Below are 19,201 nucleotides of genomic sequence, written 5' to 3' on the forward strand. Positions count from 1 at the left end.
GCATATATATTATATCCATATCGAATGCCAGTTTTGCCCGAAATAGGTTGTGTTGAGGCAGTTTTTGCAGTCATCCATTTGTCGCCAAGGCAAACTTGATGCGTAAAATCACGGGTTAAGTGAAGAGCTACTACTGTAAATTTAAACCATGGGTAAGTGAGGAAAATAAACTTGGGAAAATGCTTAGTATCACCACATGAAATGATATTCAAAATGATGTATGCTGCAGCTATTTAATGGAGTTGAGAGTTAGTTTAACGGCTCTTAGCCCATATCTATTTTAAGCAAGTCAAAAAAATTGAGTAAACATCTGCGAAATTCAATATACTTCTATGGTTATATTACATTTGATATAACTTGGATCGATGTTTCGACTATTCACTGATTTGTTAAAATAAATGTAATACCATCAGCCAGAGGGGGTGGTTGGTTTTCATCTTCTTCATATTATTTGTGTATGCCTCAAGTTTCTCGGTATCTGTAAATATAATAATTACTATAAAGATAAAGAATCTAAAACCATGAAAACGTACGCATGTGTTCCTACGGACTTTATCGAACCAAACCAATCTGTATTTAAATAACTTGTTAATCATCCAGTAATAAAAATTATATGAAAGTCTGTTACATACGGCTATCTGCTGTCCACTTGTTACTAATTCTCGACATTGACCATATCGACATTAAGGATAAATCCCGTTTTCCGGTATTTCCGTAAATAGGGTCAGGGGGGCTGGCGAGATTAACCGATATAAAGACCGTGTACAATATTAGCCATTATTTTTGCCAGAAGATAAGGATTTCGGAAAGTTCTTACTTTATCACAATTGAAATACTATTCTACAACCTCGGCAACATTTTTTTTTGCAAAAAGTAATCTGTTTACCTTGAAAAATGCGAATAATTTCACACCTTCGGTAGCGAGCCACTGAAGCGGTAGTGTAGAATAAAAGGTAAAATTTCAAAAATAAAGTAAACTTTGAGGATATTTTTGCTACATCTTAAATTACAATAATATTTAATGGTAATCTGCCATACTTTTTTTATTCATTTTCTTTGTTTAAAACTTGAAAAAAATGATAATCTAAACACTACCGCTATATAGCGTAATGGCCGATACCCCCCTCACCGTGAAAACAGGAACGGGTGTTTATTGGTGGTTAGTACCGGAAAACGGGATTTATCCTATAATGTCGATATCGAGAATGTGGCGGTTAGGTCAGCCTCTACCAGTATATCTTAACTTTGTAATATTAATAAGGATTTTGTTTGTTTCAAGTATACTGTATTTGGCCTCTGTTCCCAGGGCCTCGACATCTGCATTTTTAACCATATACTTTATATCATATGTATTTGTATATTGACATTTATGTGAAGCTATGACCAGTTTCTGCCAAACATAATCTAAACGAAATTAGATATTAATTGCCAAAGTACTTTGTTAATAGTAAAATTTTATAAGATAAACTAAACCAGATTTTGCCTCAATTAAGCAGGGGCCCGCCTAAAATCCGTTTAATTTTTTTTCCCTGCTAATATAAAACGGATATGGAATCCTGTTAAGTTAACCGGTATTCGGCCTATAAGCTTAGGCGGAAAAATAGGCGGTGAATTTTATGACTTGTAAATAAAATAGAACCAGTTTTGCAGCACTATGCTAATAATTTTGTCATAAATATGTATTTTTCATTAATTATTAATAAAGATGAAATTGAAAATTACAGTCATTACCAACTTTTAGTAACATCTCGAAACCGATAAAGCGGGACAGATCTACCTATCATAAAATCAATAAAACCAATAATCCGATATCATCGCTACCGGACGAATTCGTTGATTTCCGTACTAACTGTTGTTGTTGTAGTAACACGGGGGAAAATCGATAATTAACAGCTTAAAATTTAGTCAGTATCTGATGCATTTACAGGCGGGAGGTTTACTTAAATTGAATGAAGTTTAGATAATTATTAAAGTGAAAATCGGAACAAGTCGAAAATCTATATAATACTTTATTAATTGTCAAATAAAAGTAATATTTAAGAATATGAATATGTTGTCTAAAATATTTAGAAATCGTTACATTTTATACATCGAACACATAGATTTACTTTCTTTTTAATACATGAAACATCATGCTAACGTATACCTATGTACAGAAAAGAAATATTTACGCACAAGAAACTGTCTGTAAATAAAATAAATATTCAAGAATATGAATGTTTTATCTAAAATATTTAGAAAGCGAATATACTTCCTCTATACGCGCTTTCTTTCGCATATTATGAACATTAGAATATGAGCTTTTGTTTCTAAAATATTTTCAAAATTCTGAATCATTAACGTTTTTCGATTTTCATCGTAAAAGGTAGTAAAAACAGCAAATTCTCATGTATTTCCATAACATAAAGTTTGTCAGTAATTAGTTTTGAAGCCTTCATAAGAAATATAGCTTTTTTCAAGATATCTAAAAAGTATTTTTGTTGTCGAACGATCTGGAGGCCGGTCGCTTTAAAGAAAAAGAAGTATAGAAATAAGACTTATACTTTTAAAAGGAAATACTTAACCCTTACCATGCTGGACACGATTGGTTCTTCCTTTGCAATCAGTTTAGATCATGATCAGCCTGCACATCCGTGCAGACTGATCATGATCTGCACTGTCTGCCATTCAGCCAGTATTTTTTTTGGTATGCACCCCTTTTCATAATTAATAGTACTGTCCAAATTGAAAGATAGACAAGTTCATTATTGTAATTTAGCATGGTAACGATTAAGTTTCTTAATTATATCGTGCCTAAATAGAAATATCATATTTGCGTGACTTGAATAAGTACTGCTGACAAATACTACTACCATAGAATACTTTAACTATAAATATATTGTTACAGGGGAAAAAAAACATTAAATAACAATAACTTCATCAATATCTCAATTTTAGAATAGCAGACTTAACTAAGTAATAACTTAAGATTTTTCGTGAAATTTGGGCCAGGATCTTTACTCAGTAAATATGTACGGAACAACTCTATTAACGATGTGAATTCTAAATTTGTACTGATTCTTCCTACTGTCATTCATGAAATAAGAGTAAAAATCGTAAAAAAAAATCCTGAAAGAAAGGGAAAAGACTATATAAAGACAGAAGAAAGTGAAAGACATATATTACAACGCAAAAACCATAAAAATACCTATCACTTATAGTAAGTGGGGTAACATATCTTTTATGACCCGCCTTGAAACAACACTGACCGGATATTGTTTACCCCTAGGCAATATTGTAATACACAATAAAAGTCAAAGGGTATTAAGATATTTGTTACAATAAAATCATTTTATGCTTAATGTGATGTGTGCAATCTTGAGACTAAAACAAATAATAGATATCGCAATTTTTTAAAACGAATGATTAAAGAATGTACCAAAAACACGCATTAATTACAGAATAATATATACAAAGTAGGTTCGGAAAGATGCAGAATTATCAATTCATCAAGGCTATCTTTCAAATTAAAGTTTGGTCATATTATGAAGAATAGAAAATGATGGGTTTTTTTGTTTCAAAATTATTAAAAAATCCTATATGAAGAAAAAAAGATGACCGCGTCGGAGATCGGACCCGGACCGCCGCGGCAATAAAAAAGTCTCCAGATCGATCGGCAAAAAATAATATAGGTATCTGGAAATTAACCATCGCTATATTTCTTAGAATACTTTGAAACTCATATTACTGACAGACTATATTTTATGGAAACACGTAAGAATTAGTTGCTTTAAGTATTTTTTGCGATGAAAATTAAAAGCATTTGTATATTAAATGCGAATTGAACACTAAATCCTCCATAGCGTTATTTTAAACGACAGCGGATCTAGGTTTCGGCGTTTCTGAGTTCAACAATTAATTTGTTTTAATTTGTCTAATTACAATCTCAGATTGTTCTTTTTTTTTTTTTTTTTTTTTTTTTCTCAATGTGAAGTTGCCTACAGTTCATAGGCTTTGAGCTATAACAATTTGTACCGACAAAGTCAGACTAGCAGACGACAATATTTTCCGTAACAGCTTCCGAGTACTTACGGATAACGGCGGAAGAAGCCGGAATCTTTTAAGAAATGTTCACTGTACACACTAAAATGCAAAAAGGACCAAACAAACAATTATAAAATTTAAAACAAATTACACATAACGAAAATTGAATAATTTTTCTACATTTTTAGGGGTATCGATTTTTTGATTATTTGCGGAAAATATCTCATTTTATCTGTTATATTTGAAAAAGTCAGTTTTTTTTACCCGTTTCCTACAGAGTCTATATGAACTGAGGTGGGTCTGTTTAAGGTCAAAAAGGACCAACCAAATATTAAAATATTTTTTTAAAAAAATATTCATAATATCCGGAATAAATTAAACTTTAATTTGTGGGGTATCGAATTTTTGATTTCCAAATAGAACTTTTTCTATTTAAATTTAAGTATTTTTTTCCTTCTTTGTTTATATAGGCAAATTTATCGATTTTCCGATAGATCGATGTTACTAAAAGTTGGTAATGAATATGTATAAATAATAAAGATATACATGTAGAATTGTACCTAGTATTTTCTAAATATTTCCATTAACCAAATGTTTTTTTTTCTTAAGCAGACGTTTTGCTTTTTAAGGATTTCTTAAGGTGACTTTTTAGACACATTTTTCCCTGCTAAATATCGTCTGGGCAGTTTTTTAAAACTGGTTTCCGCCTTAGAAATTTCGCAGCATATTCCTGCTTTTAGGCGAAATCCGTGTTATATAAACCTCAATTGCAATAAGCGATATTTGCCTTACAACCTTTTTCAGTTTTTTTTTCTGGGCGGAAGATTTCGTACGGGAATGTTTTCAAAGGGTTTTCTTACACATCGAATTAACATTCACAATAACATTCTTACGCTCCTAGATGTGGTCGTCAAAATCATGCCCGTACTTTGACTCAACATTATTATTTTTGTTCCAACGGACCATTGTGTCATCTAGTGGATTCAGTTTTGTTCTATGATCGTGTTCCTTTTAAGGAAGTTCTTGGATGGAGGACTTATGTCCATTTCATTACCTCTAAAAACAAATATTTGTAAACCAAATCTGCTATTATTTTTCTCTCTTCCTCGAATATTCAAAATAAGTTTGAAGAATGTGAGGCAACTAAGTATTTCAAAAATATTTCACCATGGTGTGGTTAATAACCAAACACGCAGTCATTATGCAATTTACTTATATTCCAACGTTTCGGCTCCATGTCTTCTTCAGGGGAAAAGTAAAAATAAACAACGGATGAAACGGTAAAGAATGTTACGCTGAGAATAGCAGGAAACAGGCGGCATTAAAATGGATGCACCTTCATAGCTGATATATGCATTAGTACATTTGAATAAGATTTTTTTTCTCCTAAAATTAATTCATCTGCATTTATTCTAGCAAGAGGGATTGCTATATATACACATTATGGAATATTACTTATACCTTCATTACTTATGTCTTTACTATTTGTATTTGATAAAATCACATTGCCGACATAACTTGCAGAACTTCAACAAACACACCTTTTAACAAACGGTGCTCCCATGTAGACGGATAATCATCATGTTTCGGCGGCCATTCTTTCAGGAAGTAAGTGTCATCCAAAAATTCATAATGGAAAGTAACCTCACTCCTTTTCTTTGTAATGCATTTATTCATCACTTCCAATGCAACCTCTTATGCCATAAAAATACAAGAAATATTACTTTTATCGACATTTATTTTTGCTATATATACCTAAAACGTTGATGCAATTACACAGTACAATATATCGTCAAGAGTATAAAGAAACGGTATCAATTGGTTAAATGTATATAGGTTTTCAATAAACACGCTATCTGGATGAAAATTTTAATATGGACAATCCATTTTTATACTATTTATCCCCGGCAGCTTAGGTTTACTCCGGAACTAGGTTTACGTTTGGTTTCCCCAAGTTTCATGCACGTGCTGTGGGTACAAACAAACCATTTTATAAATAGATTGCGCTTTGTAGCATTGAAATATGTCAAAATATTCAACCCATACATGGACATAAATTCAACCTTATTTCATTAATCCAATACATAATGATGCTGACATATCTTCCTTAAGAAAATATTATCAGTTTGGCTTGTAAATTCAAAGAAAGGCTGATGTATTAAAGGTTAAACTTTAATTGTTTATATAACAATAGGCGATATTTGTACCTACATTGACTTGGAAAGTCCCAGTTCGGGATTACGACTCGAATATTGATGTTTCGCTTTTTCCCTTTCCTTTTGTTTTAATTTACATTCCCATATACCTAAAATGCTATAGATAATACAATTTGCGACAAAATACATCTACTGTGATCCTGGTAATGGTAATTTCCGTCATATAGATGTACTACGCGCAGTTTCTTATAGGGTCTATATTTCTCCATTAATCAGACTTGCTGAAGTGTGTAGACATGCTCAAGATTTCAATGAACGTAATAAGTAAAATTTTATTTAATTATCTACTACTCCTTCAACAGGGCTACCGCTAACATTAATTGTGGAATATTTCTACTATATTTTACTTTAGGAATTTATAAAATTCATAGTAATTTGAAGGCACTTCTGTGACGAGGTTTATCAAAACCTGATTTATATGGGTAAGTTATTTACAAACTTCGGAAAAATGCTGGTTAATGGAAATTTTCAAACTGGTTTAACTGGAAGAGGGTGTGACCCAGTTATTTAGAGACACGCCACATGTTTGTTATTCACCCTTGGCAGTTGGGCGCTAGGCTTTCGTCATTGATTGTGTCGTCGGTCCCTTAATTATGTTTTTCTAGTTGACCTGCTTTCTGCAAATGCATTGATGACTTATGTATTTGGTGCTTTATGTTTAAAAATATTTTTGAATGAGCATTTCTATGTCTTTAGTTACCAATAACCACGTGAAGGATTTACCAGAGGGGGATAACTCTGTTTTACTGTTAACGTAACTTTTGAATATGGTTTGGATAACCAGTGAGGGATTGCGCGCAGTAAGCCGGATTAAGCTCCCGAGTGGTGATTCCGCGACTGACATGTCCAAGAAGGTGCCCTACACTTTTCTTTAACGCGTTTGTATTGTCTTTGATTTCTATTTGTTTTACTAAGTCAGACGGTTTATGTGTATAAGTCTATCTTTTAAACGCACATACAGACCCATTTTTTGGAGTTTTGTTTCAGGAGGCTGCGTTTATTTTGAATTCATGTGCATTTTTCTACTTGAACGATAGATTGATGTTATTGCTTGGCCGTAATAACTTTCCCTGTCCACCAGAAAATTGTTTATATCAGGAGCATACATAATTATTGGTTAAATGCTTTCCCAAAGGCAACATAGAATATCATGATGTTACGAAAAAGTATGTGACTATAAAATATATATTGCGCTGTGTTTATTTCAATACATCCCTTAAAATTTAATGTATGTATAAGAGAAAATGAACAATTACCTGGCATTTTTTCTATAAGTTCCCGAAAAGGCGTGCTGAATGTTTTTCTGGTATTATTTCGAAGCAGTCTAAGCAAGCAATAAAGACCAGTTTCCCGAACTATATACCGGACAATGTTCCTAGAGTTTAACGGAAATTATATATTTAAAGTTTTGAAAATTGTGTTCTTATTGGAAATGAATAAATGTCACCAGGACGATAGAAATCTGTCTTGCAGGCATTTTGATATTCACATTCGTCATCATCAAGGCATTAAAATTGGCATCTTTAAACCAAATGAAGTATGTTATACAGTGTTGACAACAAAACATGAAAACATGTTCTTGAGTTAAATTTTGCCGAAATACATGTTCCAATTTATATTTAAGCTACCAAATGATATTTTTTCATTCCCTGTTATCTTCAAATGTTCTTTTCCCTGATTTACCTAATAAATAGTATGTATTTAATAAAACAATTAGTTTGGACGCAACTATCCCTTCACGTGTTCTGTATTTCCACTTATATCATATAAATATTATTGTTGTGTCGTTTAAAATGAACAGTTTCGTTAGAAATGAAACACATTTTACCTTCTCTCTTCATTAATTTTATTATTAGTAGCAGCCGTAATCTTCTCTAACGCAAGATCTAAAACATTGAAGCCTTCTTCGTTAACTGATACAGCCGTATCAATCCAGTACTCACTCCTTGTTTGAGTATAATGTTTACCTCTTTTTGTGGTTTCGTGTACAGGCCCAGTGCCACATATTTTTTCAAGTTTCTATAAATTAAAGAGATATCAAAAATATAAACAGAGCAAAGCCATCAATTTATCTATCTAAAGTTATGCTTACTTAAGATTTATAAGGATTATGCATATATATTGGTCTTGACTGCATCAAAACTTTAAATACAGTTAGAGAATATGTGCAACCATTGTAAAGGAAACACAATTTTACCAACATTATAACACATCTGGAACATTTCAGGAGCTATTTCAAAAACATATTAAATACCTAGTATAAGTACAATGTTCAAACCAAATTACGTAAAAATAAACTCATCTTGAATGTCATCTAGCTGGGCAATTCGTCATATCTCAAACGATTCTCATTTTCTTTTATTTTGTTTAACGTCGCATCGACACAACTTTAGCTCATATGGCAACCTTCCAGCTTTGGTGATGGAGGAAGACCCCAGGTGCCCCTACGTGCATTATTTCATCACGAGCGGGCACCTTGGTAGAACCACCGACCTTTTGTAAGCCAGCTTGATGGTTCCTCACATGAAAGGCTCGAACCCACTCGGCCGCGGAGTCCCCCGAACGATTCTTACTCAATATACAATGTATACCTTATATAAACGTCAGACGAGGCCTTTCATAAATAATACAAACGTAAAGGTGACAGAATGAGTCAGTGGTGAAAGCTTACACGTGAACATTATATTTCTTATAAAACGAATATTTAATCTTAACATGTCGGCATAAAAATCCGACGATACGTAGAAAATGCTATTTTGATCAGAAAGCAGTGATAAAAATTATTTTGCATATAGAAGAAATTCAAGCCACATAGCATTTGTTAGGCATCTGAATATAAGAACATTTAAGCTTGGATATACCTAAATAATATAATTATAAAACTCTATGCTTTCCCGATACTTTTTATGGCAAATAGGAAGGAAATCTGTTTCACAGAAAGTACATTTTATCTCAAATTCGAAAATAAATCACAATGCATAGATGTTTTGGAATCAAATTGGAAAACACAGGAAAACGGCCGTCCCTGTTATATTTTATTTCAACTTCGACCAATAGTTATATATTCTATTTTAACAATATATAACTGTGGGTCACTGTTTGTTGTTCAGACCATTTGTGCTGTTGATAAAGTCACAAATATTTAAAGTTAGAAAAATTGTTCTTGGCTTTCATTATTTTTGATACATATTTTTAAATGTTTTTATGAGGCACAAAAAGAAAAAAAACGCACCTTGATAATAATTATGAGGTGTCATAAATGTAACGAGTAACAGATTTATTTTGCCCTACCTCCTTTGTCGGAAGAAGACGTTTGAATACATCACAGGCTTTTTCCGAACCACTTTGTACAGCAAAATGAAGTGCAGTATTACCATGAGTATCTCTGTTAAACAAAAACATTTTATTATGTTGGATATAAGAGAATTGACTCATTACTTCAGGATGCTGTACAATGTTCGTGTTGAATGTGAACAAAATAAATAGTTTTGAAAAAATTAAAACGAAACAGAATTTTATGTTTTCTAGACTTTTGAGACCATTCGTCGTTACCTTAAAACAGAGTTTCTTTTAAGCTGTTCCCGGAGAGAGGCCGTGGAAGATAATGAAAATTTTGTTTCCTCAAAGTGAGTACACTCTATTATTTTGCTTAATTGCACTTCATGCTTCCAAGGGAATTTCTCACAGACTCGCTTATGCCTCGAAAGGCTTAAATCTCACCTATATTTAATATGAGCTCCGGCTTGCAGCAGCACGTCGACGGCTTCTTCTTCTCCTTTTAATGCAGCTTCATGCAAAGCCGTTCTCTCATCATCCTTGTCGCTGCAACGAATATAAAGTCGTAAGCCTGCAGTCAAAATGTATTGTCTTTTTTTTGTATTCTTGTCAAATTTCAACACTATTGCTAATTAGCAAGGGTATTTTTGTGTAATTAATATGATAAACGATGGTATTCAATTTTAGAAAAGAAACTTAAGCAATTTCAACGAAAGTTTGATGAGGTAAAGAGATCCATTTATCATAAATTATCAATTTCTAAACTCGAAAAAACTACTTACCAGGAATTTACATCTTCGCCAGATTCGATAAATTCTTTCAGCCTGTCTATATTTATTGGACTCTTTTTCACACATTCTAGAATGTAGCTGAAATCACACAAAAAGATACTGAATGGGACAAAGCATGTTAAAACATCTAGGTATAAAACGCCTCTTTGTATTCTTTTAACATACTAGTATATTTTGTACTATGAAAATACTTCATCAGAATAAGCCGACTGTCTATTGGATTGCACCAATTATTGATGCTGCATTGATTCCAACACAGATTATCATTGTTGCATTAAATGATGTAACCACATTGTGAGTTCTACAAGCTAATATTATTCAGTTGTATAAAAAGTTTTATGTAAATTAAATAATGTTGTGACGTTATACACAAGTTAGAATCAAACAAACATTTCAGCACTTTTTATCATTTTTTTTTTATTTATATATTTGATTTGATTATGAAATGTTAGACTACTTTACAAAATACTTCTCAAATATCCGTTAAAAACAAATATCGAAATGTTTCGTAAGCAATGCAACACTTTCTAACCTTGGGGGAAAATTGTTATAACATATTGACCTAATGAGTGACGTATTGAGTCAAAGGTGTAGAACTGTAAAACGCGAATTATTTACTTTGTCAGAATCGAAATAATCAACATGTTCCAATACTTTTTTCAGTTAATAAGATATAAGCAGTCGGTCGGATGCGAACGCTAGTTTAAAGCAAGAGTACTACGCTCTCGTGTCTTAATCGTCAGGCATTCTATCTCCTGCCTATGGCATGTCAAACGTTGCTAAATTATATATGTTTGTTATTACATGTATTATTGTATGTTTGTTATTGTTATTTAATGCCGTATTATTCATATTCTAAAATTTTCTTTTATTATTGTATATGTCGTTATTTTTCTTTTATGTTCCTTGTATGTTTTATATTTCATTATTGTTATTGTATCTTTGATATTGTTATTCAATGTCATGTCATTCATATTCTAAATCTTATCTTTGATAATGTAATTCAATGTCGTGTCATTCATATTCTAAGTCTTACCATTGTTATTGCATATGTCCTTATTCTTGTTGTGTGTTCGATATACTTACGGTAAAAGTCATTACTGTTGCTCAGTATCTGATAATTCTATTTACATATCATGTCTTTCATATTCTATGTTATGTGATTGTATTTGTATATCGTCGTTGTGCTATTTATATCGCTTGGAATGATGTAATTAATTCCCATATTTTTAACAAGGTTTTTTATTGGCTTCTCATAAACGAAAGTAGACCACGTTTCCATCGAGAAATACAGAGTATTACTCTCTTACTTTTACTGTTTGGTCAGTACCAGATTGTTGATAATGTTTATCATTTTGTATTTTGTTTTCTTGCCGGTTTGATGCATGTCGGTTCCTAAGAAAATCCAATTTTTCTATTAATTCTATTTTTAATACTAACGACCTAGGTGTCATTGACCTGACCCCTCCCGAGGGGTTTGGTAAGAACTTAAAGAATGAACCCAATGCCCCTTACTGTTCAAAGATTAATTAAAAAGATAAGCATTGTATATTACTTCTATGTTAAAAATAATGACCTTCATCTATGAGGTAGGGTTCCGGGTTTTTCGCATGACACATTGTCTGATAATGGAGAAAACATGTGCCAAGTGATATTAAGATCCCTTGATTAATGACAGAGTTATGGACCGGACACAAAATTGCATTAAAAAAAGACCATTTACCTATGACTTCCTAGTGTGACATTAACATTTAAGATAGCGGTCTGGGTTTTGCGCATGAAACGTCGTCTGATTATGGGGAACATCTGTTCCAAGTAATATTAAAACCTCTTGATGAATGACAGAGTTACGGACCGGATGTGAAACTGCATAAAAAACTCTGTTTAAATTTGACCTCCATGTATGACCTTGACCTTTGAGACATGGGTCCGGGTTTCAAGCACGACATGTCGTCTAATTAAGGGGATCGTCAGTGCCCAGTAATATTAAAATCCCTTGATAAATGACAGAGATATGGATCGGACACGAAATTGTGTAAAAAAGCCCAGTTTACCTTTTACCAGTAAGACCTTGACCTATGAGACTGGGGACCGGATTTGCGCATAACACATTGTCTGATTATGGGAAACGTTTGTGCCAAGTAATACCAAAAACCGTTGATGAATGACAGAGTATTGGACCGGACACGAGATTGCGGACGGACGGAATGACGGACACAATAACGAAATACAGAATAACAATAATGACTTTTACCATAACAATATCGATAATACAATAAGAATAACGACATGTAGAATAACAATTGTAATAATTGGAATATGAATGAAACGACAATGAACAACAATATAAGACATACAATAACAAAAACATAATATAGAATAACAATAATGACTTTCACCGCAAGAATATCGAACATACACTAAGAATAACGACATACAGAATAACAATTGTAAGACTTAGAATATAAATGACACAATATTGAATAACAATATCAGAGATACAATAACAAAAATAAAAGGAATATAAAATAACAATAATTACTATTGGGACAGATTAATTATTTCTTAAACACAGGATGTCTATTAGAAGGCAGCAATAATCGTCCAACACAGAATGTCTATTAGAAGGCACCAATTATCGATGGAAAATTAGAAGTAACATAGCCGGTAAAGGTCCCAATAACATGCGCATGTTCACGTCATGTTGATGATGTATACAATATAAGTTTCATTTCAGTTGGATGGAAACAGTAGTAAGAACTGAGCACAAAATGTTTTGATGTCGCTGAAATATGTTCAAGTCAAAAAGGGGTCATAACAGAAACAAAATATAAATGAAAAAGAAAAAGGCATATAAAATATAAGGCAAATAAAAGGCACATGTCAAATTCATGATGATGATGTATAATTTAAGCTGGATGGAAACTGTAGAAGAAGTTGCGTACACAATGTTCTGATGTAGCTGTATTATTTATCTGAAGGATCGAAAAGGGCCATACCTCCAAAGAAATTATCGGACATAAAAGTCTCCACAATATGAGTATGTCCGATTCATGTTGATGATGTATACTTAGTTTCATTTCATTTGTATGGAAATTATATGAGGAACTGAGCAAACAAAGTTCTGATGTAGCTGATATATGCAACAAGAGGTTTATGATCACCCTGGATCGCTCGCCTGGATTATATGAGCTATACATGTATCTTAAAAAAAAAAAACAAGAAAGTAGGTCAGTAAGTCACATTCATGGTCTCTAAAAGTCAGTTTTATGATCGTTGTGCAAAACTGTGCATGTCATCCAAATTTTAAGGCTTTATCTAAAAAACAAGAAAATATGTCAGTAGATCACATTCATGATCACTGAAAGTCAGTTTAAAGATCGGTGCAAAACTGTACATGACATCAAAATTTCAAGGTGTATCTTAAAAGAAACAACAAGAAAGTAGGTCAGAACGTCAAGGTCACAGTCGGTGACCACTTATCACTTGGGCCATCAGGTAATTATAATCAAACAGTCTGATAATTTTTGAAGTATTTTTTCCTATATAACTCATATCACAAGTGACCCCCGGGGCGGGGCCTCTTTTCACCCCAGGAGCATAATTCGAATAATTATGTAAGAGATCAACTAGGAAATGATACATACAAAATATCAAAGGCCTAGGCCTTGATTTTTCAGACAAGAAAATTTATAAAGTTTTTTTTTCCTATATAAGTCAAAACTAGGAACCCCCCAGGACAGGGCCTCTTTTCATCGTAGGGGAACAGTTTGAACAATTTGGATACTAGGCATTGCAACAAACCAAATATCAAAAGCCTAGGCCTTGCAGTTTTAGGCAAGAAGATTTTTAATGATTCTTCCTATATAAGAGTATGTAAAACTTGGGACCCCTGATTGGGGCCTCTTTTCAACTCAGGAGCATAATTTGAATATTCCCGGTAGAGGACTACTTGGCAATGCATCATAATAAATGTCAAAAGCCTAGGCATTACAGTTTCAGACAAGAAGATTTTCTAAGTTTTTCCTTTATAAGTCTATGTAAAACTAGGGACCCCCAGAACAGGACCTCTTTTCACCCTAGGGTAATAATTTGAACAATCTTGTTAGAGGAGTACTAGATGATGCTACATACAAAATATCAAAGCCCTAGACCATGTGATTTTGGACTAGAAGATTTCCAAAGTTTTCCCGATATAAGTCTATGTAAACCAGGTGACCCCCAGGGCGGGGCAATATTTGACACTAGGGGGATAATTTGAACAAACTCAGCAGAGAACCCCTAGATGATGCTGCATTACAAATATCAAAGCCCTAAGCCTTGCGGTTTTGGACAAGAAGATTTTCAAAGTTTTTCCCTATATAAGTTTATAAACCATGTGACCCCAGGGCGGGGCTATATTTGACCCTAGAAAAATAATTTGAACAATCTTGGTAGAGGATCAGTAGATAATGCTACATACCAAATATCAAAGCCCTAGGCCCTGTGGTTTTGGACAAGACAATTTTGTTAAAGGTTTTCTTATATAAATCTATGTAAACCATGTGACTATAACCCCACCCACCCAGGGCGGGGTCATATTTGATCCTAGGGGAATAATTTGAACAACTTGGTAGACTACCATTAGATCATGCCATATACCTTATATCAAAGCCCTAGCTACTGTGGTTTTGGACAAGAAGATTTTAAAAATTTTCCTTTCGATTGCCATGGAAACCAGAGTTCTGTATAGAATTCATTTTTTGATTAATTTCTAATGAGGATGATGCAAGGAACAGTCCTGTGAAGTTTCATCAGAATTGGACCGTTGTTTCGTCTGGGAGATGTTGACGGACGACGGATTACGGACGATGTACAACGGCGGACGCCAAAGAATCACTGACCACGGTGCACAAAAGCTCACGCTTGGGCACTTTGTAGGAAACTGTAGCAGGAGCTGAGTAACGTTCTGATGTAGCTATATGATTTAAAATTCATAAAATGGCAATACCTCCAATAATAATAATAGTACCGGAAAGTCCCGATAATATGCGCATATCCACTTTGTGTTAATGACGTATCCTAAGGCATTTTGGGAAACCACTAGACTTTGAATATTGTTGTGCAAAAAAAATGGCCAGACATAGCATACCATAGTCCCCTTATTTCCTCGGTAGACCCACTGGCGCCAGATCAGAAAGAAAATGCCTCTGTACATGTTATACCCTACCCCTAGGTATTCTATAAGAACCATGGTCGTGAAAGGGAAAATATACTTACCCATTTCAATCGCGTATTTCATACGATACCTAAAACACGCAGTTCAGTAAATGTGTACTATTGATATTAAACAAGTGGTAATTTATCTTCCGTTGTGTACCGGTCGCATTTCTTCAATACTTCTTATCTTAGAAAAACAACGTGTAGTTTACAGTTTTTTCAAAGGTACACAAAAAACTTGCTTGAACTTCCCTGGTGATTTTCCGGTCTAGATTACAGACACACTCTGATTGGCTGATGTGAAAATGTATGTCAGTCGTCATTTTACTACACGTGTACGCTAAAATGTTTATATGCAGCATAAATGTGCAAAATGAATTAAATAAACAAAATAGATGTATACCAATGTATGATTCCAAATTCAAAATCATATACAAGATGAATTTCATTCATCATTTCGAGTCTTATCGTAAAACTGTGAATATATTGCATTCTGTTTTTGTTTGTTTATATTTCGCTTAACATGTGCACACTGCCGTGACCTCTAGACCGGATGTTTATTAGGGGAGTTCACGCAAGTTTTTTTCTGTAACGTTGACTAAAGCATAAAATATATGGAGCATCTCTGCAATATGGAGTATTAAGACAATGTGACTGGTGCACGATGGAAGATAAATTATCGCTTGTTTAATATCAGTAGTACACATTTACTGAACTGCGTGTTTTAGGTATGAAACACGCGATTGAAATGGGTTAGTATATTTTCCCGTTCATGACCATGGTTCTTATAGAATACCTAGGGGTAGGGTATAACATGTACATAGGCATTTTCTTTCTGATCTGGCGCCAGTGGGTAGACCGTTATATCCGCATTAAATTGATACTTTCTGAGAACACTCTGGAAGTTTGAATGCGTCTGTCATTTTGGAATGACAGTTTAATACGGACCTACAGAGTTTATTCTAGAAGAATAAAAATCATATTTCAAAATATTTACTACAAAAACTGGCAGTGAAAGACCCGGATATTTGAGTATAAAGTATATACATATGTTTATATGCATGAAACTTTCTTGCATGTAGAGACTAAATAAAAATCAATAAAATTCAATGGCAGCTAAAATGTGGTTTCTCGAGTTCAAGGCAATCATTCTGATTAAATTTCATGGAGATCGATTGAAAAATATAGCCTCTTTCGTATACGCAAGGTTTTTCTTCGATTTGACCTATTGACCTCCTTTTTAATTTCAGATAACCCATATTCAAACCCGTCCTTAATTTTATCAAGGCGATCATTCTGACCAAATTTCATGAAAATCAATTGAAAAATACAGTCTCTATCGCATACACAAGATATTTATATAATTTGACCTAGTGACCTAGTTTTTTAAACCAAATGACCCATATTCAAACTCGTCCTAGATTTTATCAAGTCAATCATTCTGCCAAATATTCATGAAGATCAGTTGAAAAATACAGCCTCTATCGCATACACAAGGCTTTTCTTTGATTTGACCTAGTGACCTAGTTTCTTGACCCCAGATAACCCATTATCGAACTTGGCCTAGATTTTATCAGGGTAATCATTCTGACAAATTTTCATGAAGATCAGTTGAAACATACAGCCTCTATCGCATACACAAGCTAAATGTTGACAGACAGACAACACAGACAGACAACAGACGCCGGACATCGAGCGATCACAAAAGTTCACCTGCTCAGATGAGCTCAGAAAATAGAAGAGATTTTAGTAAATGCAGGAAATCCAACAACTGAAGTAACGGGAATAAAAACCAAGAGATGCACATAGCTGTGGAATTATCACAGAGTTAAAGAAATGAATGAACGTTCATAAATCGTGGTTTAAAACAAGAAAAGGAAAGAAAAGATAAAAATTTAGTAAACTGCAAATTTGTTTATAGAAGTAACTATGAATTTTATGAAACAAAATTTAGTCTATCCTGGGTTATTATTCAAACTCGAGAAAAACGCTCTTTGAAATGCCAAACTGCAATAAAAGTAATTGTGATAAAAAGCACACAGCAATTGAATAAATTGTAATTCTTCCAAAATAACACAACCTTAAACAGTTTTTGTTTCAGGCTCCCTATCTGCTTTTGTTTAACATAAAATGTAAAGTTGAAATGCATCACCTTTTTTAAAAACTTAAGGTAAAAGTAATGTTTCAACTGAAATAACATTATTGTTCAGGAGTTACCGACAATGCTTGCAACACTCCGTAGTATTTTAGATGAAGGAACGTTTTACGAATACCTGCATACATTTACATTTATCCATTTATCATAGAGCCTTAGAAGTAACTAAACGTTTAAATTAATGCTAAACTTAAATAATTACAATTATTTGCACTCATTACGAAGACTTTCATTCAAGCCGGCGTATGACTATATGTTGAATAACAGTTCAGCTTGCGAACGCCGAAATTATTTGTTACACTGATTCAGTTGTTGTTTCTGGCTCAGATATCAACCAACCATTTCTGCCAGTATCATAGTCACGGTTTCCATGTTAAGAGGAAACATGCGTTTGTATGTTCTTTCATTTGAAAAGAAAACCACGACGTTGAGACTTTGTAACAATTTGTAATACTGCATGAGCTCGGAACATTTGTGACGAGTTTAAAGTGACTTCGTATTAAGATCGTTTGATTTTTCACATTGCTTATAATAACCAATAAAGCTCTCTCACTTCAAAATCATCTTTTCATTAATGAAAACGTAGAATCAGTGCTTCTTTACACAAAATAATTGAATCAACAAGTCACCAACAACTGTTGTTGAGACATTGTTCCATGTTATCATTGAGACTCGATTTTGGTTGAAACGAGTGCATTAGATATGACGCAGCACATCGTACTATACGTATAACAACTATAAAAAAACAAATTAATCAGAAAGGTTATGTATATTAAAATAGCGAAACAAATGCAAAGAGTAAATCCGCGTGCGACATTTCATAACATCTACAAGGCAGTCTGAAAGACAGCTAAATCCCCCGCCACTGCTATGGATAGTGAAAGGGTAAACCTTTGATTTTAGCTGTGACCTTGACCTTGAACTGACATGGCTGACTCATGAATTCTGCACAACGTCTTGATGAGGTGATCATTTGACCAAAGTTTCATGAAAATCCTTCAAGGGGTTTAGGAGATACAGAGCTGAAACCTTTGACCTTCAGTTGTGACCTTGATCTTGAGTTGACATGGCTGACTCATGAGTTCTTGATGAGGTGATCATTTGACCCAAGTTTGATGAAAATCCTTCAAGGGGTTAAGGAGATACAGTGGACACCAAATGGAAGGCTCAAACCTTCGACCCTTAGTTGTGACCTTGACCTTGAGCTGGCATGATTGACTCATAATTTCTGCACATCGTTCTGATGAGGTAATCATTTGACCCAAGTTTTATAAAATTCCTTCAAGGGGTTTAGGAGATATAGAGCGGACACGAAATGGAAGGCTTAAACCTTTGACCTTCAGTTTGTGGACCTTGAACCTAGAGCAACAATGGGCTGACTCATAAGTTTCATGCACATTGCTTTGAGAGGTGATCGTTTGACCCAAGTTTGATGAAAATCCTGCAAGGGGTTTAGGAGATATAGAGCGGACACAAAATGGAAGGCTCAAACCTTTGACCCTAAGTTGTGACCTTGACCTTGAGCCAGCATGACTGACTTA

At 33.7% G+C, this 19,201-nt stretch overlaps 1 protein-coding gene across 5 annotated transcripts in view; it reads right to left on the reverse strand.

Moving 5' to 3' along the window:
• Positions 1–331: 331 nt before the first annotated feature.
• Positions 332–19,201, reverse strand: part of LOC123554917 (RNA-binding protein RO60-like) — a 62,963-nt gene continuing 44,093 nt past the window's right edge. For all 5 annotated transcript variants that reach the window (XM_053547577.1, XM_053547578.1, XM_053547580.1 and 2 more), the window contains exons 4-10: positions 10,298–10,384; positions 9,960–10,061; positions 9,531–9,624; positions 8,068–8,258; positions 7,496–7,614; positions 5,565–5,717; positions 332–478 (exon numbers count right to left, since the gene is read on the reverse strand). In XM_053547577.1, coding sequence (XP_053403552.1) covers positions 390–478; positions 5,565–5,717; positions 7,496–7,614; positions 8,068–8,258; positions 9,531–9,624; positions 9,960–10,061; positions 10,298–10,384 — 835 coding nt within the window. In that variant the 3' untranslated portion in view covers positions 332–389. The remainder of the gene's footprint in view (positions 479–5,564; positions 5,718–7,495; positions 7,615–8,067; positions 8,259–9,530; positions 9,625–9,959; positions 10,062–10,297; positions 10,385–19,201) is intronic.

This window comes from Mercenaria mercenaria, chromosome 7 (assembly GCF_021730395.1).
Source record: "Mercenaria mercenaria strain notata chromosome 7, MADL_Memer_1, whole genome shotgun sequence".
In the NCBI taxonomy this organism is placed as follows: domain Eukaryota; kingdom Metazoa; phylum Mollusca; class Bivalvia; order Venerida; family Veneridae; genus Mercenaria; species Mercenaria mercenaria.